Here is a 17473-nt window from a genome sequence, read left to right as displayed (position 1 = left end):
CCGAGAGCGTACTCGTGACCTGAGTTCATGTTGTCCACATCCTTGAGGACTGGCTCAGACCCACAGGTGCAGGCAAGCCTGTCTGACGGCAGTGAACACGATGAGTTTACTGGGTGAACCTTGGAAATCTCAAGTGGTCGGGCTGAAATCTAATGGAGGACCCGGGGCTTCTGAGGTTTGGGGTCTCTGGGGTGTCCAGAAATTTTAGTCATGGTCAGTTTGATGAAATGAACAAGACCAAGACCATCAGAAGCATAGAGTCCATCTTAGCCGTGCTGCTCGGGGAAGCTCCTTCTAAGACAGCCGAAACAAGGAGCCCCTTGCTCCAGTCTCCAGGCCTTGGAGCCTCTGGCAGGGCCTGGCCTTGTGGAGGGTGCCCCCATTAGGGGGCCCTCAGCACCATGCATGCCCAGAGACATTTGCCCCGCGACTCCCAATTCCTTCTCTCTCTTGATTCCAAACCCTTGGCAGTTCGGCTCTAAAGTTAGCAGGGATTCTTCCTGAGCTCCCTGAAGCTTTGGACTCTGCTGGTCACTCTCCCCTCCTGCACAGATATTCTCATCTTTCTAGGTTTGGGAGACACTGCTCTGTGCTGGCTTTCTTCCTGTCCTTGCGACTCTTTGACTGGATCTTTATTCAGGTCGTACCCACCCATTGTAGGTGTTCCCAGCGGCTCTCTCCCGAGGGCTCCTCTTCTCTCTGCCATCTCGCAGGGCGATCCCATCAGCTGTGTGGGTTCAGCTGTCTTGTCTACGTGGGTGATTCTCGGAGCTTAAACATGCCGACCAGTCTCTCTCCTGAGCTTCAGCCTAGCATTACCCAGGCTCCCCCAGCGCCCCCATTCCCTCCTTCCGGTCCCCCAGCCTCACTTAGCTAATCTCTTCTTGCCTCTGACTCCCCAGTTGGCCTCCCTTCTCCCCTGCAGGACTGGACTGCAGCAGCTGCTGGCGGGTCACCAGCCTTAAGTCCCTCTGCCATTCCGCCACCAAAGTCACTTTACTAAAGCTTAGGTCAGATGCTCTCCCCCTACTCTGCGCTGTCCTCTTTTTTGGCCTGCAAAGCCTTTCACCTGCTGATCCCTCCTACCTTCGGCCTCCTTGTTCTCCATCTTGCCCATTGACCCTCTCATTCCTTCTCCCTTGTGACAGCCAGCTCCCGACTTGGAGACTTTTCATAGGCCGGGCCCCCATGTTCCTGTTCCTGCCTTCTTTCAAGGCTTAAATTCCATCTTCTGCAAGAGGCCATTGATCACCCCCCCACACACATGGAGCCAGAGCAACCCCCCCCCAACACCAGCTTCCATAAGTGCCCCCCCAATAAAGCAAGAACTGCCTGAAGGTAGAAAGTGGCTACTGCTGCTCATGGGTTGGCTCGTTTGCCCTTCTTGTATCCCCACCGTTTAGTCCGGTGTCTGGCGCATCGTGTTTAATAAAGGTTTGTTGTCGGCTGACTGGCCGGCTGCCAGCACGGTGCCAGGCTCCAGGGGTGCCAAATGCAGGCAGGGGGACAATCCCTGCTTGTGAGGAGCTTTCGTGGGAACGGGCTGAAAACACAGCACGGGAGTGTAGATGGAACAAGGGGGAAAGATGTGCACGGATGTGCCGAGTCGTGGGGGAGACACGGGAAGGCCTTTGTGCAGAGTTCGCTGGTCGAGCCGTGTCTTACAGCAGGAGGGCAGGCCGGAGGGCAGGACAGCCAGAGGGCCCCACGGCCACACACTGCCCCCTTCTGCCCATCTCATGTCACCCTGAGTATGTGTGTGTGTCTCCCTCTCTCTACTCTCTCCCCCTCCCCTCTCTCCTCCCCCCATTGGCTCATGTCATCCTCTCCTGTCCAAAGCATCCTGTGTGGGCTTAGCTGCCTTGCTTGAGCCCCCCTGGAGCGCTGGGCTGAGTGAATACAAGGAGCTCCTCCTCGGGCCTCCTGTTCATCCTCGCCTCCCCTGACTGGGTCCAGACACACTCCTCACCTCCCCCCTCCTCCCGTCCTTCGCTGGGCCTACTTCCTCATTTCTGAAGCACGTGGACTCTCTCGGTTGCAAGGTCTCTTCTGCCCCCCAGGGACCCTGTGTAGTCTGAAGGCACCGACAGGATGGGGGGCCTTGTGAGCTGGCTGGGAAAGGAGGCTCTCCTCCTGGTGAGAGCTGATGTTGAGACAAATCACATGGCTGCTTGTCCCTTCCACAGCCCCCTGCCCTCCCAAAAAGCCTTGCATTTGTCACAGAAATGGAATAACTTAGGACCTGTGTGTAAGAAGTGGACTCTGAGCTTGGTTCTTTTTTTCACACCAATTAATTGATTTTTCTCTGAGTCCTGAGCCGATGACCCAAGTCGGATGGAAGGCGCCCCCTCAGAGTGACCAAGGGATGAGCTGGGGCACAGGTGGGATGGGAAAAGCCCTTGGGGCCTTGGCGCCAGAAGCCACAGGTCTGAGTCTTCGCCCAGCTCCATGGTCCTGCCAGCCGGAAGGCCGGCCCCTCTCTGTCCCCCCTCCACACTCTCTTCCTTCTCTGCCGGGAGCCCGCTCCCACCTCCCCTCCTCTGCCTCCTGGAGTCTCTTCCTTGAATTCTCAACTTAAGCAGCATCTTCCACCTGACGCCTTTCCCTGTCTCCCCAACTGTTTCGGCTTGAAGCACGTGGCAAGTGCCCGCACTTGGGGACCTCACCTTGGGTGGCAAAGATGGAGACGTCTGCTGCTTCCCAGCAGGTCAAAGTCTCTCTGAGGGGCAGGTTCCCGGTGCAGGCCCCCTTGCTGGTGCCCAGGACTTGGGGGCCGGAAACTCTGCATTCTGGGTCTTGAACACAAAGCAGCAGAAACCCCGGTCGGGTGACATGGGCACAGGGGTTCCTCCCTGGGCATCTGGGCCACCAGGACTGGTGGTGCCGAGGAAGGTGGACCACGGGTCCGGGGAGAGGTGGTGCTCTGGACAGACCGCATGGGTCCAAGACTGCAGGCTGCCCCAGGGGCTAGCCTGGCACAGGCTGCTTCCTTTGCTGTCCTCCGGCTCTGCACGCAACAGTCACCCTCCTCGGTGGGCTCAGACTGTCTCACACCTGGCACGCAGTGCCCTTTTCCTTCGTCCCAGCAGCCTGGTATAAGCTTGCTATTTGCATATCTCTTGTTTCTTTACAGACCACAACCTGGATCTGGCTGAGAAGGACTTCACCGTGAACACTGTGGCAGGTGCCATGAAGAGCTTCTTTTCCGAGCTGCCGGACCCCCTGGTGCCCTACAGCATGCAGAACGACCTGGTGGAAGCCCACAGTGAGTGCAGAGGCAGACCTGGGGGGAGGGGGGAGCTGGCTGTGGGTCGCCCAGGAGCCACTCCAAGGCCAGAGGGGGCCCTAAAGGGCAGTGCTTCTATACCCTGGCATCTTGTCCCCTCCTAGAAGAGTCTTCCTCTTCCCTTTGCGTCTCCCACTTCACTCAGTCCATTTCCCAAACACTCAGCTTGCTGCCCTGATCCTGGCACAGCCTCAGTCCCCTGTCGTGGAGCCTTCGAGAGGGGACGCCTTCCCTTCCCAGGACTGGTGCTTCAGGCCTGCTGTCTTCTGGCCAGTCAGGGATGCCCTCGTGGAGCTGCAGTCAGACCAGGGTGACACTGCCCGCCATTCTTTGTGGGGTGAGGGCTAGGTTTGGCGCACCTCTGGTGGGTCTCGTAGTCTCCATCCTTCGGACTTTGAGTTGTTGCCTTCTGGGAAGTTCTTCCCCATATCCTGCAGCAGTTTGTCATTAGCTGAGCCTGCCCCCTACTTCAGCTCTCCCTCCCCCATTTTCGTGGCTCCCAACCCAGAGGCAGCTTGGGATGACGGAAGGCGGGCTCTCCACACAGACTGTCAGGCTTCCCTCCCTCAATGGGCAGGTAACGGAGCCGCTCACCAGGAAAGATGGCGACTTACTCAGGTGGCCCCTGGCGTGGCTAAGACTCATTCCGGTGGGCTTCTCAAGGCCAGGCCTCCCTGGCGCTCAGTCCTCTCCAAGGTCACAGTGTGAATCGATGTGGAGCCATCGATTTTAGTGTGACCTAGGGGAGAGCCCTCGCCCAAGAGGCAGCACAGGTTGGGTGGCTTGACCACAGTCCTCGGCCCACCACAACATCGAGCCACTAAATGATACCCAAAGAGAAAGCCAGGCTGGCGTGCTGGGCAGAACCAGCAGACCTCGCCCCCACAGGGCCCAGGTGACCAAGACTGCCTAGGGCTCCCTTTACTTTGTCCCTTCCCAAAAGCCCCTTCCTTGGATGTTGAGGGAGGAGCCATCCCTGCCTGGGGCGGTTTGGTTAGAGTCAGGCAGAAAAGAGCATCTTGGGCCTCTTCCAGCCTAAACCTTGTGGTGCAGATAACTAAAGTGAGGCCCACAGAGGGAGAGGGGCTGCCCGGGGCCACGGGAGCTTCGGGGGCTCAATGAAGTCTAAGCACATCAGTGAGGTTAAAGGGTCAGGGAATTAACAGGGACGCTTGGACAGCTGATGTCCAGGGCTCACCAAAGATGCCATGAGATGGGGGCAAGAGCTAGCTCGCAGCTGGAGGAGCCGTCCCTTCTGGGAGCCCCCAAACGCAGCCGGGTTGGCTTCCAATAGGCCTGCGCTGAGCTTGGGGCTGGAGGGGTCCCTGGTAGTCAGTAAGGAATCTCTGCTCCCTCAGCCCTCACCCTTTCCCAAACAACTTTCTCCTCTATTAAACTCAAACCATTTAAAAGGCAAGGTCACAGAAAAAACCGTGAATCCTGGGTTTGCCGGGCCGGCTGCGGTCTTCAGAATGCCCTTTGTGGGCAGGGCATTGGCTTCCCTTTTCAGAAGAGAAGATGGCCCCTGGTGGAGGGTTGCCACAGCCGGCAATTTTAGAGGCCAGGATTTGGACCCATTGCTCAGACATCCTGGCCTGGGTTCTTTGCATCATGTCCTCTTGTCTCTTCCTCATTGAGAGAGAGGCAGGTATTGAGTCACTCAGTGTAAGGCTTGCTTTCTTTATTTTTCCACCTGAGTATCTTTCAGAAGTCAGTTTTGCTACATCCTGCTCAGATGTCAAGTCAGAAACATTGATGGAGCTCTTAGTAAGTGCCCGACTAAGTGCTAGGGACGCCAGGAAGGGCAAAAGTGCCACTCCTGCCTTCAGGTAACTCCGAATCTGAGGCAGCAACATAGAGCTGCGTGACACGTGTGCACGGTGCCACGGGAGCTGAGCTCAGACTCGGGAGCCCGGCCTTGCCTTCCCAGGGCCCTTTCCGACCCTCACACTCAACACGGACTTAGCTCCTCTGGCGGGTGAAAGATGAAATGACTAGAAGCAGAGATTTGAGCTTCCGAGCATTTTGATACAGTGCTCCATGTCAGCATCGGACTCCTTCCTCAGCTTAAAAGGTGGATCCCGAACACGGGGAAGACAAACTTTTCTTCATTAAAAACAACGAATCAAATAAGAACAATTAATTAAAAGAAAACAACCAGGATGTAAGATTAGGTCTTCTGAGTTCTAGATGAGGAACTTTGCAAGTTGAGAGAGGGACAGCACAAGTACAGTTCTCTGAATTCAGAAAACGAGGTGTCCCACTCCCCCCCAAGTGTCTGCAAATAATCAAAGGAACATAGAAACAACAGCTGTCGAGCGCAGAACCAGTTTTTAGATGAGGTCTATACGTTGCATGAGCTGTGCATCCCTCTTGGTCTGACCGGGTTGCCTTCAGCATAGCCGGGGTCCTTAGGCGCCTCTAAGCAGCAGGCCGGGCTTCCTAGCGAAAGCAGATTTTCTCCCAGTTCATACAGTTGAATAGTTTTCTCACAGAAATAGGATTGACCCATATAATTGAACAGAAGGGGAATTGAGCTGGTTTTAGATTGGACTCCTAAAATGGAATTAGTGGGGCTCACTCATTGCCCATAATTCTCTCACCCCGAACACATTTCCTAGATCACTACTTGACTCAGCATTTCCTGCCTGGGATTCTCCTCCCTGAGCCTCATGCCTGACAGAGAATAAGCACCTAAGAAATGTTGATCTGACCACTCGTCCTTGAGTGAATAGCTTGAACCCATCTTCAGACAGTGATGTCTCCTCTTCATGTTCCTCACAAAGAAAATCGGGGCTCAGAAAGGCTATCTATCTGAACACAGCACTTAGGAGCAGTCTGCTTCTAGGGTCCAGAGCAGGGCTGCTAGGGTGGGGCAGGAAAGTGGGGATCTGATGGTCAGGGGAGTTAGGGTCCTCTTCCCTAGAGGTTTTAGCTCATCAGACGGGTGTACAAAGGGTCCACAAGTGGGCTGAGGCAGGCCGTTTCTTGCGTCTTTTCCAGTTTCCGAGTTTCTTCTCGTCTTTAATCGGTGTATCCAGGCAGCTCTTGACTCTTTTCTGTTCCTTACAAACAAGATCATGGATCTAAAATCCCTTCTCTCTTTAGTCGTCCTTTCTCTCTTTTCCCTTCCCATGTACATCCCGTCCAGTGTCCAGAGGAGTAGCTATTCCAGCTGGATTTCAAGCTGGGTTTAGGGAACATAAAATGTTTGTGTCAGTAACCCAGCATGCTTTCTATACACATTGCTGAGTGAGGAAATAAAGGCAACTTTTTAGAACTGAAAAGGTGACTTCAGATTGGCACCAGAGATGGAAAGGACCTTACGTGATCAGTGTTTAGACAAACATAAAGGGTTAATATAGGAGAGAATTATAGAATGTCAGAGCTGGATCTGAGTGAGGGGGGAACCTTGCAAATCAGAGACAGAACTCAAAGGGACTTAGAAAAATGGATTGTCCATGGCATGTGAGAGCTAGTCCACCTAAAATTCAGCCCCAAAGAGGAGACGGGCCTTGCCTAAAGCTGCAAAGCAATCCATTGGCAGAATGGAGATGGGAACCCTGGTGTTCTGGCTCCCACCTAAATGCCTGTTAACACACCATAATGTTTAGTTAGCTTTTCTTCTGTTATTTAAAATATTCAAATTATCCAAAAAAGCTGAACTCTAAGGCTAGAGAATAGAAGCTAGTTGTCAAGGATAAAATACCAAATGGTCCGAAGTGCCAGAGCCGTCCAAATGAGCCCGCCCGACCATCCTTTCTCAGCCTCTTTCTAGCTTTCATTCTGCAGTTTTATCCTTGGAGCCGTCCTCCAGGAGAGTGAATAAAAGGGGTCAGACTTTTTAATGTGCTCCATTGGAATTCCTTTGTAGTTATCAACCACACTACCAGGGAGCTTTGTATTTGTTCCATGTTTCTCAAAGTCATCCAGGATCCCCAATCTTGTATGTTCTTTCTGGGGAGATTATTCTCGTGTGAACGAGAATTTCCTTATCTGGGCAGAAAGACAACGTGCTCTCTGCCTGGGGATGCACGTCTCCCTGGGCAACGTGATGAGGGAAGAATGGCTTTCTTTCTAGTAGGGAGAGCTCCTGAATCGTTCATTATTGTGCAGCCGTGGCCAGAGAGCCCCAGCCCACAGCGCTGCTTTCAGTGCTGTCAGACCCAGGCGGGGATCCCAACACAAAGTGGCCCCGTGGCTCCATCCCGTGATGAGTGGGTGGCACTGGGGGAGCCTCCGCCTGCCCGTCCGAGAGCAAACACTGGCCTCTGCCCAGCTTCCCAGGAGGTCCGGCAAAGCTGCGCCCTCACTTCTGGTAGCTGCCCCGGGGGGCCTCTGCCATCGATATGCTTTCACCACCTTGGTTCCTTTTACTTTGGCAGAAATCAACGACCGGGAGCAGAAGTTACACGCTCTGAAGGAGGTGCTAAAGAAATTCCCGAAGGAGAACCATGAAGTCTTCAAATATGTCATCTCTCACCTGAACAAGTACGTGGGTGGGGCTCATCATCTGGCTCTTCCCCACTCGGAGTGTTTCCTGTGGTTCTTGACTGATTGATAGACCACTGACGCTCTTGGAGTGGAGGGGTTTTCTGCTTCCCCAAATGCTTCCCTTACGTACCCCTGTGAAGTAGGTTTTAGAAATGTTATTTTCCAGATTCGTTGGAAGAGAAAACTGAAATGAAAAGCTAGACTGCCTCTCCTTGGTCATAGAGAACGGGTGTTGGGCCCAGGACCCACCCCGGGTGCACTGTCTGTGGGATGCTACTGGCTGGCTCCTGGGAAGTTTGGTGTATCAGAATTTTAGTCCCAGGCTGGGGGTGAAAGTGTGCTGTGTCTCAGTGGTCAAGAGCTCACTTTGCCTCAAAGTTGAGAGATTTGCCCGTGTCTGCGATCAGTTAGAGAATCCCTCTGTGATTCAGAATGGGTTCGCTCTTGGTCAGGCCCAACTGGCCTCTTCGGATGGATGGGGATGCTGGCCTGCCATCCCGAGGGGTCAGAATTCTCTCTGTCCACAGAGAGGATGGAGCGACCTCAGCGGTGTGTGGAGTCCCCTTTCCTGGAGGTTGTGGAGGAGCTTCCAGAATAGGAACAGGGTGGCTGCCTCCGGGCTTTCTGAGTCCTATGGTCAGTGGGAGCAGCTTCTCCCCAAAGCTCAGTCACCATTCTCTAGGCCCCAGCAGGACGAGTCTGCATTCTCTTCCAGGGACCAGCCTTCGGTTCCTTTGGAGTAGACCCCAGTCTGGAGGTTTCTCTTTTCCAGGCCAGATGTGCAAAGTTTTTTCCGGCCATTCCTCATAAGGCATCCCTTCTGCATTCTCTTGGCCGATCTCCGGATATTCAGCAGCTGATCAGTGTCCTTCCTTAAACCACCAAAGGACTGAACCTGCTTCTCCAAAAATGGCGTCTTGCAGGGCACAGGCCAGCGCACGGGCACGGCCCCTGGCCTAAACACTTGATGCCTCAGGTAGCCAGGGACCTGGCCACTGGTGGTGACCTCTGAGCTGGTGCAGACCTCCCGATCGTTTCAAACACCTCTCAAGCCATGGTTTATGCCACTGGCTTACTCTTGCAAGAAAGTGGATTTTTTTTAATCCAAGTAAAGGAATTCACATTCATAGCTGCTAGATTTCATCCTCCTCGATTTGGCTGCTGGTGTAGCTACCGAGGGGCTTGGAGATCCTGACCTGTCCTTCCTGGCTTTGTGTAACTGCAGCCTTGGTGCTTTCATCTCAGTCAGTGAGAGGAGCCAAGCAGGACCCCAGAACCCTCCACAGGTCCTCTAGCCCAGCCAGGCCCACACTTCCTGACACCTTGTCCCTACGGCTCCCAGGAGAGGTTCTCCCTGACCCATGAGGTTGGCCTGGCGTGGCCTGTGCGCCCAAAGCTGCCTTCAGCTGACTGCCACAGCCCTTGTCTGAGCTTGAATCCTCTTCAGTCACCCAGAGCATTGTTGAGATAGCCTTTGTCCCCCACTCTTGGGGCTCACAGAACCAAGATGACCCCAGCGAGCTCAGACCCCGACAGCCCAAAGGCTGCTCAGGCCAAAGCCCCCACACAGTGAAGGAAAGCCACACAGTGGCTGCCATCTAGGGCCTCCCGGGGCCTTTAGAATCGTCTCACTGCCTTTGCAGTCTTGTGGCAAGACTTCACTCGCATTTTGGATCATGGGGTCTCCCTGGCCTTTCTCTTACTCCTTTGAAATCTCTTCTCTAAACCCATGGGCTGCGGCTTGGTCTTGACCAGCTTTTATCTCTTTTCCCATCACTCACTGGTCACTTGTCCCCTGCCACCATTTTACTTCATCCTCCTTCATGAGAATTGGGTTTAAAATCCTCCTGAAGGATCGGATACCCCAGGGCAAGGCAGAAAGCCAGAGCATATGCACCCCCCCCCAGGCCGGGCACACTGCTCCTCTGGGTTGCCCAGGGAATCCACATCCTCTCCTGACACGGAGATTCTTCTGTTGCTGCAGCACTGGTTCTCGTCCATGCTCCTGTGCCTGCCCTCTGCCCACCTTGGATGTTCAGTCCCCTTACTGGGCCTTTGTGGGTCTGATCCCACTTAGGCTACAATAACAAGCCTCCTCTGCTTTAGGGCCTCCCATTGGTCTTGTGCACAGACATCTGAGCTTATGGGCCTCCTCGCTTCCTTTACTGGTCTGCCTCCACAGCTTCTTTTTGAGATTCTGACTTTCTAAGAGTTCTTTGTTTCTAAGGGAAAGTAGACAAGGCCCTGGACCTGGATTCGAGATAACCCAGACTCCAGCCCCACCGCAGACACTTAATTCCTGGACAAGCCATTTCACCTCAGTCTACCTCAGTTTCCTTCTCTGTAAAAAATAGGAGGATCCCAACCATCATATCTTGGGGCTACTCCTATTTGTAGAATTCTTTGCAAATATTGAAGCACTGTATAAATGCTCTCACAATGAATTTTCCTGCTCTGAATCTGCCCTTTTCTTCAGCCCTTGCCTTCAACCCGTAGCAGTCGGTTGAAAATACCACATAGGGTTTCTGGTCTGTTGTCCAGGATTTCCATTCTTTATAGTGCTTTCTTGGTGCACTCTGAAAAAGGGGAAAGGGAACATGAATTTATTAAGTGTCTCCTGTGTACAAGTAATCATGTCGTTTGATCCTTACGACCACTCTGGGAGGTAGATACTACTATTATCCCCACTTTATAGCTGAAGAAACTGAGGCAGACAGCATAAGAGACTTTGCCCAGAGTCGTCTAGCTAGTAAGTGTCTAAGGAAGGATTTGAAATCAGGTCTTCCCACCTATGTGAATTACCAAAAGTATTTCCCGTACCCGTCCCGCTTGACACTTTTGTGTTCTCAGCCTTCCCCAGGAGACCAGCATGCTCTCTTGCTATTATCAGAAGAACTACCACCTTGGCCACCGCCATTCCCCATTTTCCTGTTTCTCCCGTCACAGCCCCTGTAGAGCCACATGGTGGTTCTTGGCAGGCTGAGCGGCTGCCCCCTCCCTAGGGGGCCCAGCTCCCTGACCTTTTGCTTTGCTGTAGCTCCAGGTTTTCAGTGGCCCTTCTTGTCCTCTTCCTCTGCACCCATTAGAATTTTCCTTCCTCCTTCAAATCCCCCCTTCCCCTGCCGCCTTTTTTCACATGTAAGCTCCTATTCTTACTTTTAAAAGGAAGGTTTCATTCTGTCAGAGAAGCAGGGAGAGGAAAAGCACATTTTCAGCTGCTCTCTTCATCATGCCTCAGACCACCCTTCCACTAGCGATAACAAAAGGCGACTAGTGCACATCCTGTGCAGATCACCCCAGTATTTTGCCTGTTCTTCATACTTGCTGGAATCAGTATCCTCCATTCTCGGTCATCCTTGCCGGTAGCTTACGCGGCGCCTGCTTGGAGAATTCCAAAGGAATGCCTTGGGTTTCTCCGGCCATGACCGCTGTCTGCCTTGCCCTGTACCTCAAGACCCCTGCCTTTGCAACCCATTTCTCCTGCCCCCTTTGTGTGGAAGCCTGCAGGGGCAGTCACCGGCAGCCTCAGGGAGGCCATGGACTTGTCCCTCAGCTTGCCTAAGTTTTAAAAAAGGTTGTAGGAGGAGAGCCGGGTGGGGCAGTGGATAGAGCACCAGCCCTGAAGTCAGGAGGACCTGAGTTCAAATGTGGTCTCAGTCACTTAACACATCCTGACTGTGTGACCCTGGGCGAGTTACTTAGCCCCAATTGCCTCAGCAAAAAAGAAAGGCAGGAAGAAAGATTGTAGGGAAGAAGGGGAAAGAGAATTCTCTACTAAAAGTGAATTTTAGAGCCCAAGATTTACCTGGAAAGCCTCAAACCTGGGACCTTGTCATGGACCCCGGCCTCCCCTTATATGACAGAGGAGGCCTGTGGCCCGAGGTCACACAGGACATCTCAAAGAGTTAGAAGCCGAATCCTGGCCCTGGGCGCCCTGGGCTAGGGGTTTTCCCAGGGGGCTTCTGGTCCGCCCCCTCCTTCCTGCCCTACCATCTCAGAAGGAGAGGCTTCTCCAGCAGCTGTCAGTGGCTGCCGTGCGGCGGCACCCCCACTTACACTGCTCTTCAGAGGGTGCCCTGTCACAGCGGAACCGAGGGGTGAGCCCATCTTTGCTAGCTCCAGACCGTGCTGTTAGCAGCGCTGCGAGCCCTGCCACGTAGAAGAGGCTCGCTGTGGCTCTGGGCACTGCTTGGGCCTTCGGGCTCCTCATCCGAGGGGTTCGTGTTGGAGCAGACCTCTGTGTCCCCTGAAGCTCCTGTGATCGCCCTCGGCTGTTCCCCTGGGAGTCGAGTCCAGCCCTAGTGGCTGCAGAGCCCCTCGCATGGAGGAGGCAGGTGGGCAAACATGGCGTGGGTGTCCTTCCCCCAAGGTCAGGTGCCTCCGACCCCTAGGGCGGGTTTGTGCTTCCTTGGGGATGATAACGGAAGGGCTCGTTTCTCCCTCCTACAGAGTGTCGCGCTTTGTTCTCCGCCAGGAGTACTGACCACGGCTTTGTGTCCTTTGCAGGGTCAGTCACAACAACAAGGTGAATCTCATGACAAGTGAGAACTTGTCCATCTGCTTCTGGCCCACCTTGATGAGACCGGACTTTAGCACCATGGACGCCCTCACGGCCACACGGACCTATCAGACAATCATTGAACTCTTCATCCAGCAGTGCCCCTTCTTTTTCTACAATCGACCCATCGGCGAGCCTGCCGGGGCCACGCCCAGCTCCCCCTCCTCGGTGGCTCCCGCCCTCCCCTTCCTCACCTCCACCCCCGTCATGAGTCAGCCTTCCCCCCCCCAGTCGCCTCCTCCCACGCCTCAGTCCCCCCTGCAGCCCCCCCTCCCGCCCCAGCTTCAGGCGGAGCACACCCTGTAGAGAGCCGGCTGCAGGGGGACATCGATCCGGGCTGGAGGAGCCTTGGGCGTCGAAGAGAACCGAGGCCCGGCCTCCAGGGAGGATGGGGCAACTTCTCCCCTCTCCCCATCTTGCCGACCTCAGCCGGGAGGGCAGCGTGTGGGCAGGGGCCGGACTGACCTTTGACACCACGCTGACTTTGGCTCAGAGGGACCCCTGGCGGTAGTCGGTGCCGATGGGCTGTCTGCGGGCCGCTCGGCCTGACAGCTTGTACAGAGCTCTCTGGGCTTGTCCCTGGGCCAAGCCCGAAACCCTGGAGAGCAATTCCTTTCTCCCTTTTTTCCTCCCCAACCCCACGTTCTTTCTCCCACTGTAAGGAAGTGTGGTCTTGCCGGAACGCCGGGCTTCGAAGGCAAGAGCTCGGCCGGTCCGGACAAAGGGCAGAGAAACGGCCACGCGGATCTTTCTGACTTCACCGGGTCCTAGTCCGTGGCAGCGACCCGCCTTCCGAACAAAGAACACTGGAAACGAATTTTTAAAAACACCAGGGAAAAAACACAGAGAGACCTCGACTTTGGGTTCCGCAGCTCCCAGGGGCACGGAGACCACGGGTGCTCTGTCTCAGGCCCACGGCGCCGGCGCCTCGCTGGAACCTCGGCGCTGAGCAGCCCTGTCGGGCCTGGGCCGGACTCGCACCTCCCTCGGGAACGTGGGCCGTGGCTCCTCCGATGCCATGTGTGCATGGGAGACGGGGGAGGGGACCCCCAAACACTACAGTGGAAATGGGCTACTCTGGCCTCATGCGGCCGGGGGGCTCCCACCCCTTTCCTGGGTAGCATCCAGGTACCAGCCCCTCTGTTTGCGGCTCCTAGTGCCGCCTTTAACACTAATGGCCTGGTGCCGGCCCATTGTGGAAGCCCAGGGCTCGGGATGTCACATAGCACCCCAGCCTCCTCTCGGGGCGCCCCGAGCATGCCAGCCCTGTATAAGAAGTCCCTGGGGCCCCCCCCAGCGGCCTCCTGCACCCCCCCTTCCCCAGCAGCATCAAGGCGCAGGCGGGGGCCAGGCAGCTGCCAGGGCCGCATGTTGTCTTTGCACTTTAGGAAGCCAGGATCTGTGGCGCGGGGCGGGCAGGGTGGGCTGGGGGAGTCAGCTGCTGCAGTAACTGCCCACCCGTGGCACACGGTGCTCGCAAGAAGCATTTCCTCGAGTCCTGTAGCCTTATTCCTCAAGAAAACGGACGTGTCAGATGGGCGGGGCGTTGTTGACATTGGGAGCTTTGTCTTGGGGTACTTGGGGGGGGGGGTCGCAGCTTTGGCCCCTCCCCCACCCCATCACTCTTCTCGGGTGGGTGGGAGGAGGGGCCTGCTGTCTCCAGTCTGTGTTCTCTCTGTGCCTTCATCCGCTGCTCTGGCACCTTTGGCCTAAGGCCTCCGTGAGGGGCCGGCTCCTCGCTGAGCTTTGGGGCAAGCGTAGCGGGGTGGGAGACACCCCCAGGAAGAGGTGCTGGATGCCTGGGGCCTTCCCCTCCCCCCAGGACCCTGCAGATGTAGCTTCCCCATGGCCTTGGGTGATGAAGTCGCATCGTGTCATCATGCGTCCGTCCCCCTCGCCCTTTCTTGCGCAGAGCCACGCTTGTTTGAAGGAGACACCAGTTCCCAACATCTCTGAAGCGAGAGGAGCTGGGGGTGAGAAGGGAAGCTCAGAAAGCTCCCCTCCCCGCCCCCCAGCTCCGGGCCCCCCTTCTGACTGCACGTCCAGGCCCCAGCATTCCGAAATAACCCAAACAGAACCCATCCGATTGCACGGGGGCCGAACCTTCTCTGAACTGAGATCCATTCGCTCCGGCACGTGGGGGTAGCTTTGGAGAACTGTGCAAAGACAAGCCAGGGCTTGGGGTTTCCCTAGCACCAGGGAAGCCGTGGGGTTGGGGGATCAAGGCGAGCTTCCTGGGACCCTGCTGTCCCGACCAGGCCCACCTTTAGTGCTTTATGATCCCAAACTTTAACCCTTCCCACGGCCAGGCAGACCACGCCGAGCATCCTTGTCCCCATTTTAGAAATAAGGAAATAAAAAGCCTTGGAGGAGTTTAAGGGACTTTCCCATGATCCACCAACTTCCTGCTGATAGATCCAGGCCTGGAACGCCGGTCTGACTCAGTCCTTTGTTTTCACTCCCTAGATTTGTAGATGATTAGAGCTGGAGAGTACCTTAGAGACTATCTCTCCTTTACAAATAGGGAAACTGAGGCCCCTGAGGTTGCAGGGCTTGCTCAACTCCTGCATGTGTGGCACCTGACGTCCAGCAGTGGATTCAGTGACACCCCCCCCCCCCAAACACACACACACACACACATACACATCCCCCTCCTGGGGAAGCTGGGCTTGGGCAACTTATTGGCCCCTTTGCTCTTATCACATGTTGGCACGGTGGTTCTGAATTAGACTGGTCTGTCCACTTTTCCCTTCCCTCAGATTTGGGGTTTGGTCCCCCAGACCCCTGCTGCCTGTCCCTGGAACTCCCAGAATTCCTGGAGGCCAAGATGGAGACAATTTCAATCTGGGGGAACGCGGGTTCGAGAGCTGAGAGAGGCTTGGAGGCACTGAGCCCAGGCACCTGACCGGCCCATGAGGGTTCTAGGGCGGGGGGACAAGATTGCTCAGCATCTGCCAGCTTTCCTTGCTCTTATGTTCTTTAAACAGGAGAAAACGTAGAGATGGGCCCTCCCCCAAACGCAATTCCAGAATACTCTTTAAAATCATGTCCGAAAAGCTTGCCTTTTGTTTGAATCATGTGAGAAGGATGCAGGCGGGAGGAAGTGGCACGGCGCATCCTGCTGATTGAGGGCCTTCCCTTCTGGTGCTGCTTACCATCCTTTTCGTCCTCACCCCCTCTTAGTCACATCCGTGCTCCCTGTAGCCCAAAGGTCCCAGGTGTGATCACTGCCTCCCCGGGTCCATGCCCTTTCGCCACTTGCCCCCCTCATATTGAGCAGAGATGTTTCCCATTCAATGTAGTCAAGACGGCCTAAGTTATTGTTTTCCGTAAAGAAAAGATCTTCAAACTTCCCTGTGTACATTTAAAAAAAAATCTGTCTCAAGATTGTATGGGAATAAAACTCGTTTGAACCTTTGGAATAGTGCTGCCGCCGACTTATTTTTCTGGTACTAGTATTTTTCACATGTTAAATGATCTTTCTATGTGTCGAATTAACACATTTTGAGTTTTCACAAGAAAACAAGCATACTAAATGGTATTAAAATGTGTTAGTCCAGCCGTGTGCCCAGATTCAATGTCTCAGCAAACATGGAGAACTGTATGTAAAGAAAAGTATCCCGGTTATTTCTTTGTATCGTTAGGGACGTAACCCAGTACAACCCTTAGTTAGTGGTGTTAGGAATGTTTGCTGCTCCCTGCCCCCAAAGAAATTTTTTACACCATGTTTTTTTCAGACCTAAAAAAGCAATTCGTGCATGGTCATAAATGCTCTGCGACAGACATCTCCAGCTGAGGTCATTTTTCTTTCCAGTTCTGGTTTTTTGTTTTGTTTTGAAATCATGTATTTGCTACAAAGTATTGTACTTGTCTCAATGGGAATGGTGTAAAAACTGAACAGGCCTTATGTGACATGTATCATAGTTAATAAATGAATCTTGTAAAAAATTAAACCAGAAAAAGAAAGTTGCGAGCTGCCTGGGGGGTCTCGCCCATCTCCTCTCTCCCCTCTCGGCCTGGTGGCCGAAGGACCTTTCTGTGGGGAGGAATGCTACCGATGTCACTGGATTTCCGGGGCGGGGGTCTGGGTCCTGTGCTCTCCACCGAGTTTGGGGACGTGCCTGCAGCGCCCGGGATCCCGAACCCGTCCCAGGCAGAGAAGATGGCAGGGCGCACCCCGTGGGTGCCTGGGAGAGCATGGCGAGCGAGCGTCCCGGGTGCTGGGGATACAGAGAATGGCCCTCCCGTAAAGGCAGGATGGAGACAGGGTACAGGAGATCCGAAATGTTGCCACCCGGTGCCAGGCCCGAGTAGTTGTTCCAAAATCACCTGCGTCTCCTCCGGGCAGCTCTGGGTTCTGAAGGCTCGCCGATGGACTGCCAGAGCGGGGAGAGGATGGTCTGTTCCCTGATGCAGCATTCACGCGCCGCCATCCTGTCCCTCGGCCTTTGCTCCTTCTGCCTGAACCAGAGCAATCATGGGTCTCCCCATGGGACTGGGCTCATCAGCCCTGGAACCAACTGGTTCTGTTCTAAACAAAAAATGTGGTTGCCGCTCCCCACACCCGCGGTACTGTCGTCCCCCCCACTTCTGCAACAGAATAGCGAGCTGAACCCCATCTTTGCCCATGACATCCCTGAATCCCTAACTTGCTGAACTCGGGCGCCCCTTCTTGGACCGGCTTCCCTGGCCCCGGACTAGTTCATTTGCGCAAAACTTGGTTCTGCCCGAGAACAGGGAAAGCCACAGGCCAAAGCGATTGCGCTCAGACCCCGGTGCGAGTTCGTTTCGGCCTGCCCGGCCCAGTTTTGAAAAATGGAAATGTTTTGAAGCTTAATTTCCTTACTCTGAGTATTCTTTCCACTGGTCCAGTCCTAAAATAGCTCTTCCCAAGGCTGAGACCCAGGAGGTGGGGGAGAGTGGAAAGGTGGGGTTTTTGTTTTTTTTGCTGAGGCAGTTGGGATTAAGGGACTTACCCAGGGTCACCCAGCCAGGAAGTGTTAAGTGTCTGAGGCAGGATTTGAACTCGGGTCCTCCTGACTTCAGGGCCGGTGCTCTCTCCACTGCGCCCCCTAGCTGCCCAATAGTACAGCATTGTTCATATTTCTTCTCAGGCAAATAGAGATGTGGACTTC

At 54.7% G+C, this 17473-nt stretch overlaps 1 protein-coding gene across 1 annotated transcript in view; it reads left to right on the top strand.

Annotated features, from left to right (window-relative positions):
* ARHGAP35 (Rho GTPase activating protein 35) overlaps positions 1-15760 on the top strand; it is a 142400-nt gene extending 126640 nt beyond the window's left edge. Inside the window, exons 5-7 of the mRNA XM_074306951.1 lie at positions 3134-3265; positions 7672-7777; positions 12287-15760. Coding sequence (XP_074163052.1) covers positions 3134-3265; positions 7672-7777; positions 12287-12644 — 596 coding nt within the window. The 3' untranslated portion in view covers positions 12645-15760. The remainder of the gene's footprint in view (positions 1-3133; positions 3266-7671; positions 7778-12286) is intronic.
* The last annotated feature ends 1713 nt before the right edge of the window (positions 15761-17473 follow it).

Source organism: Sminthopsis crassicaudata, chromosome 3 (genome assembly GCF_048593235.1).
Source record: "Sminthopsis crassicaudata isolate SCR6 chromosome 3, ASM4859323v1, whole genome shotgun sequence".
NCBI classification, from domain to species: Eukaryota; Metazoa; Chordata; class Mammalia; order Dasyuromorphia; family Dasyuridae; genus Sminthopsis; species Sminthopsis crassicaudata.
This window is presented reverse-complemented; position numbering and strand designations above follow the sequence as displayed.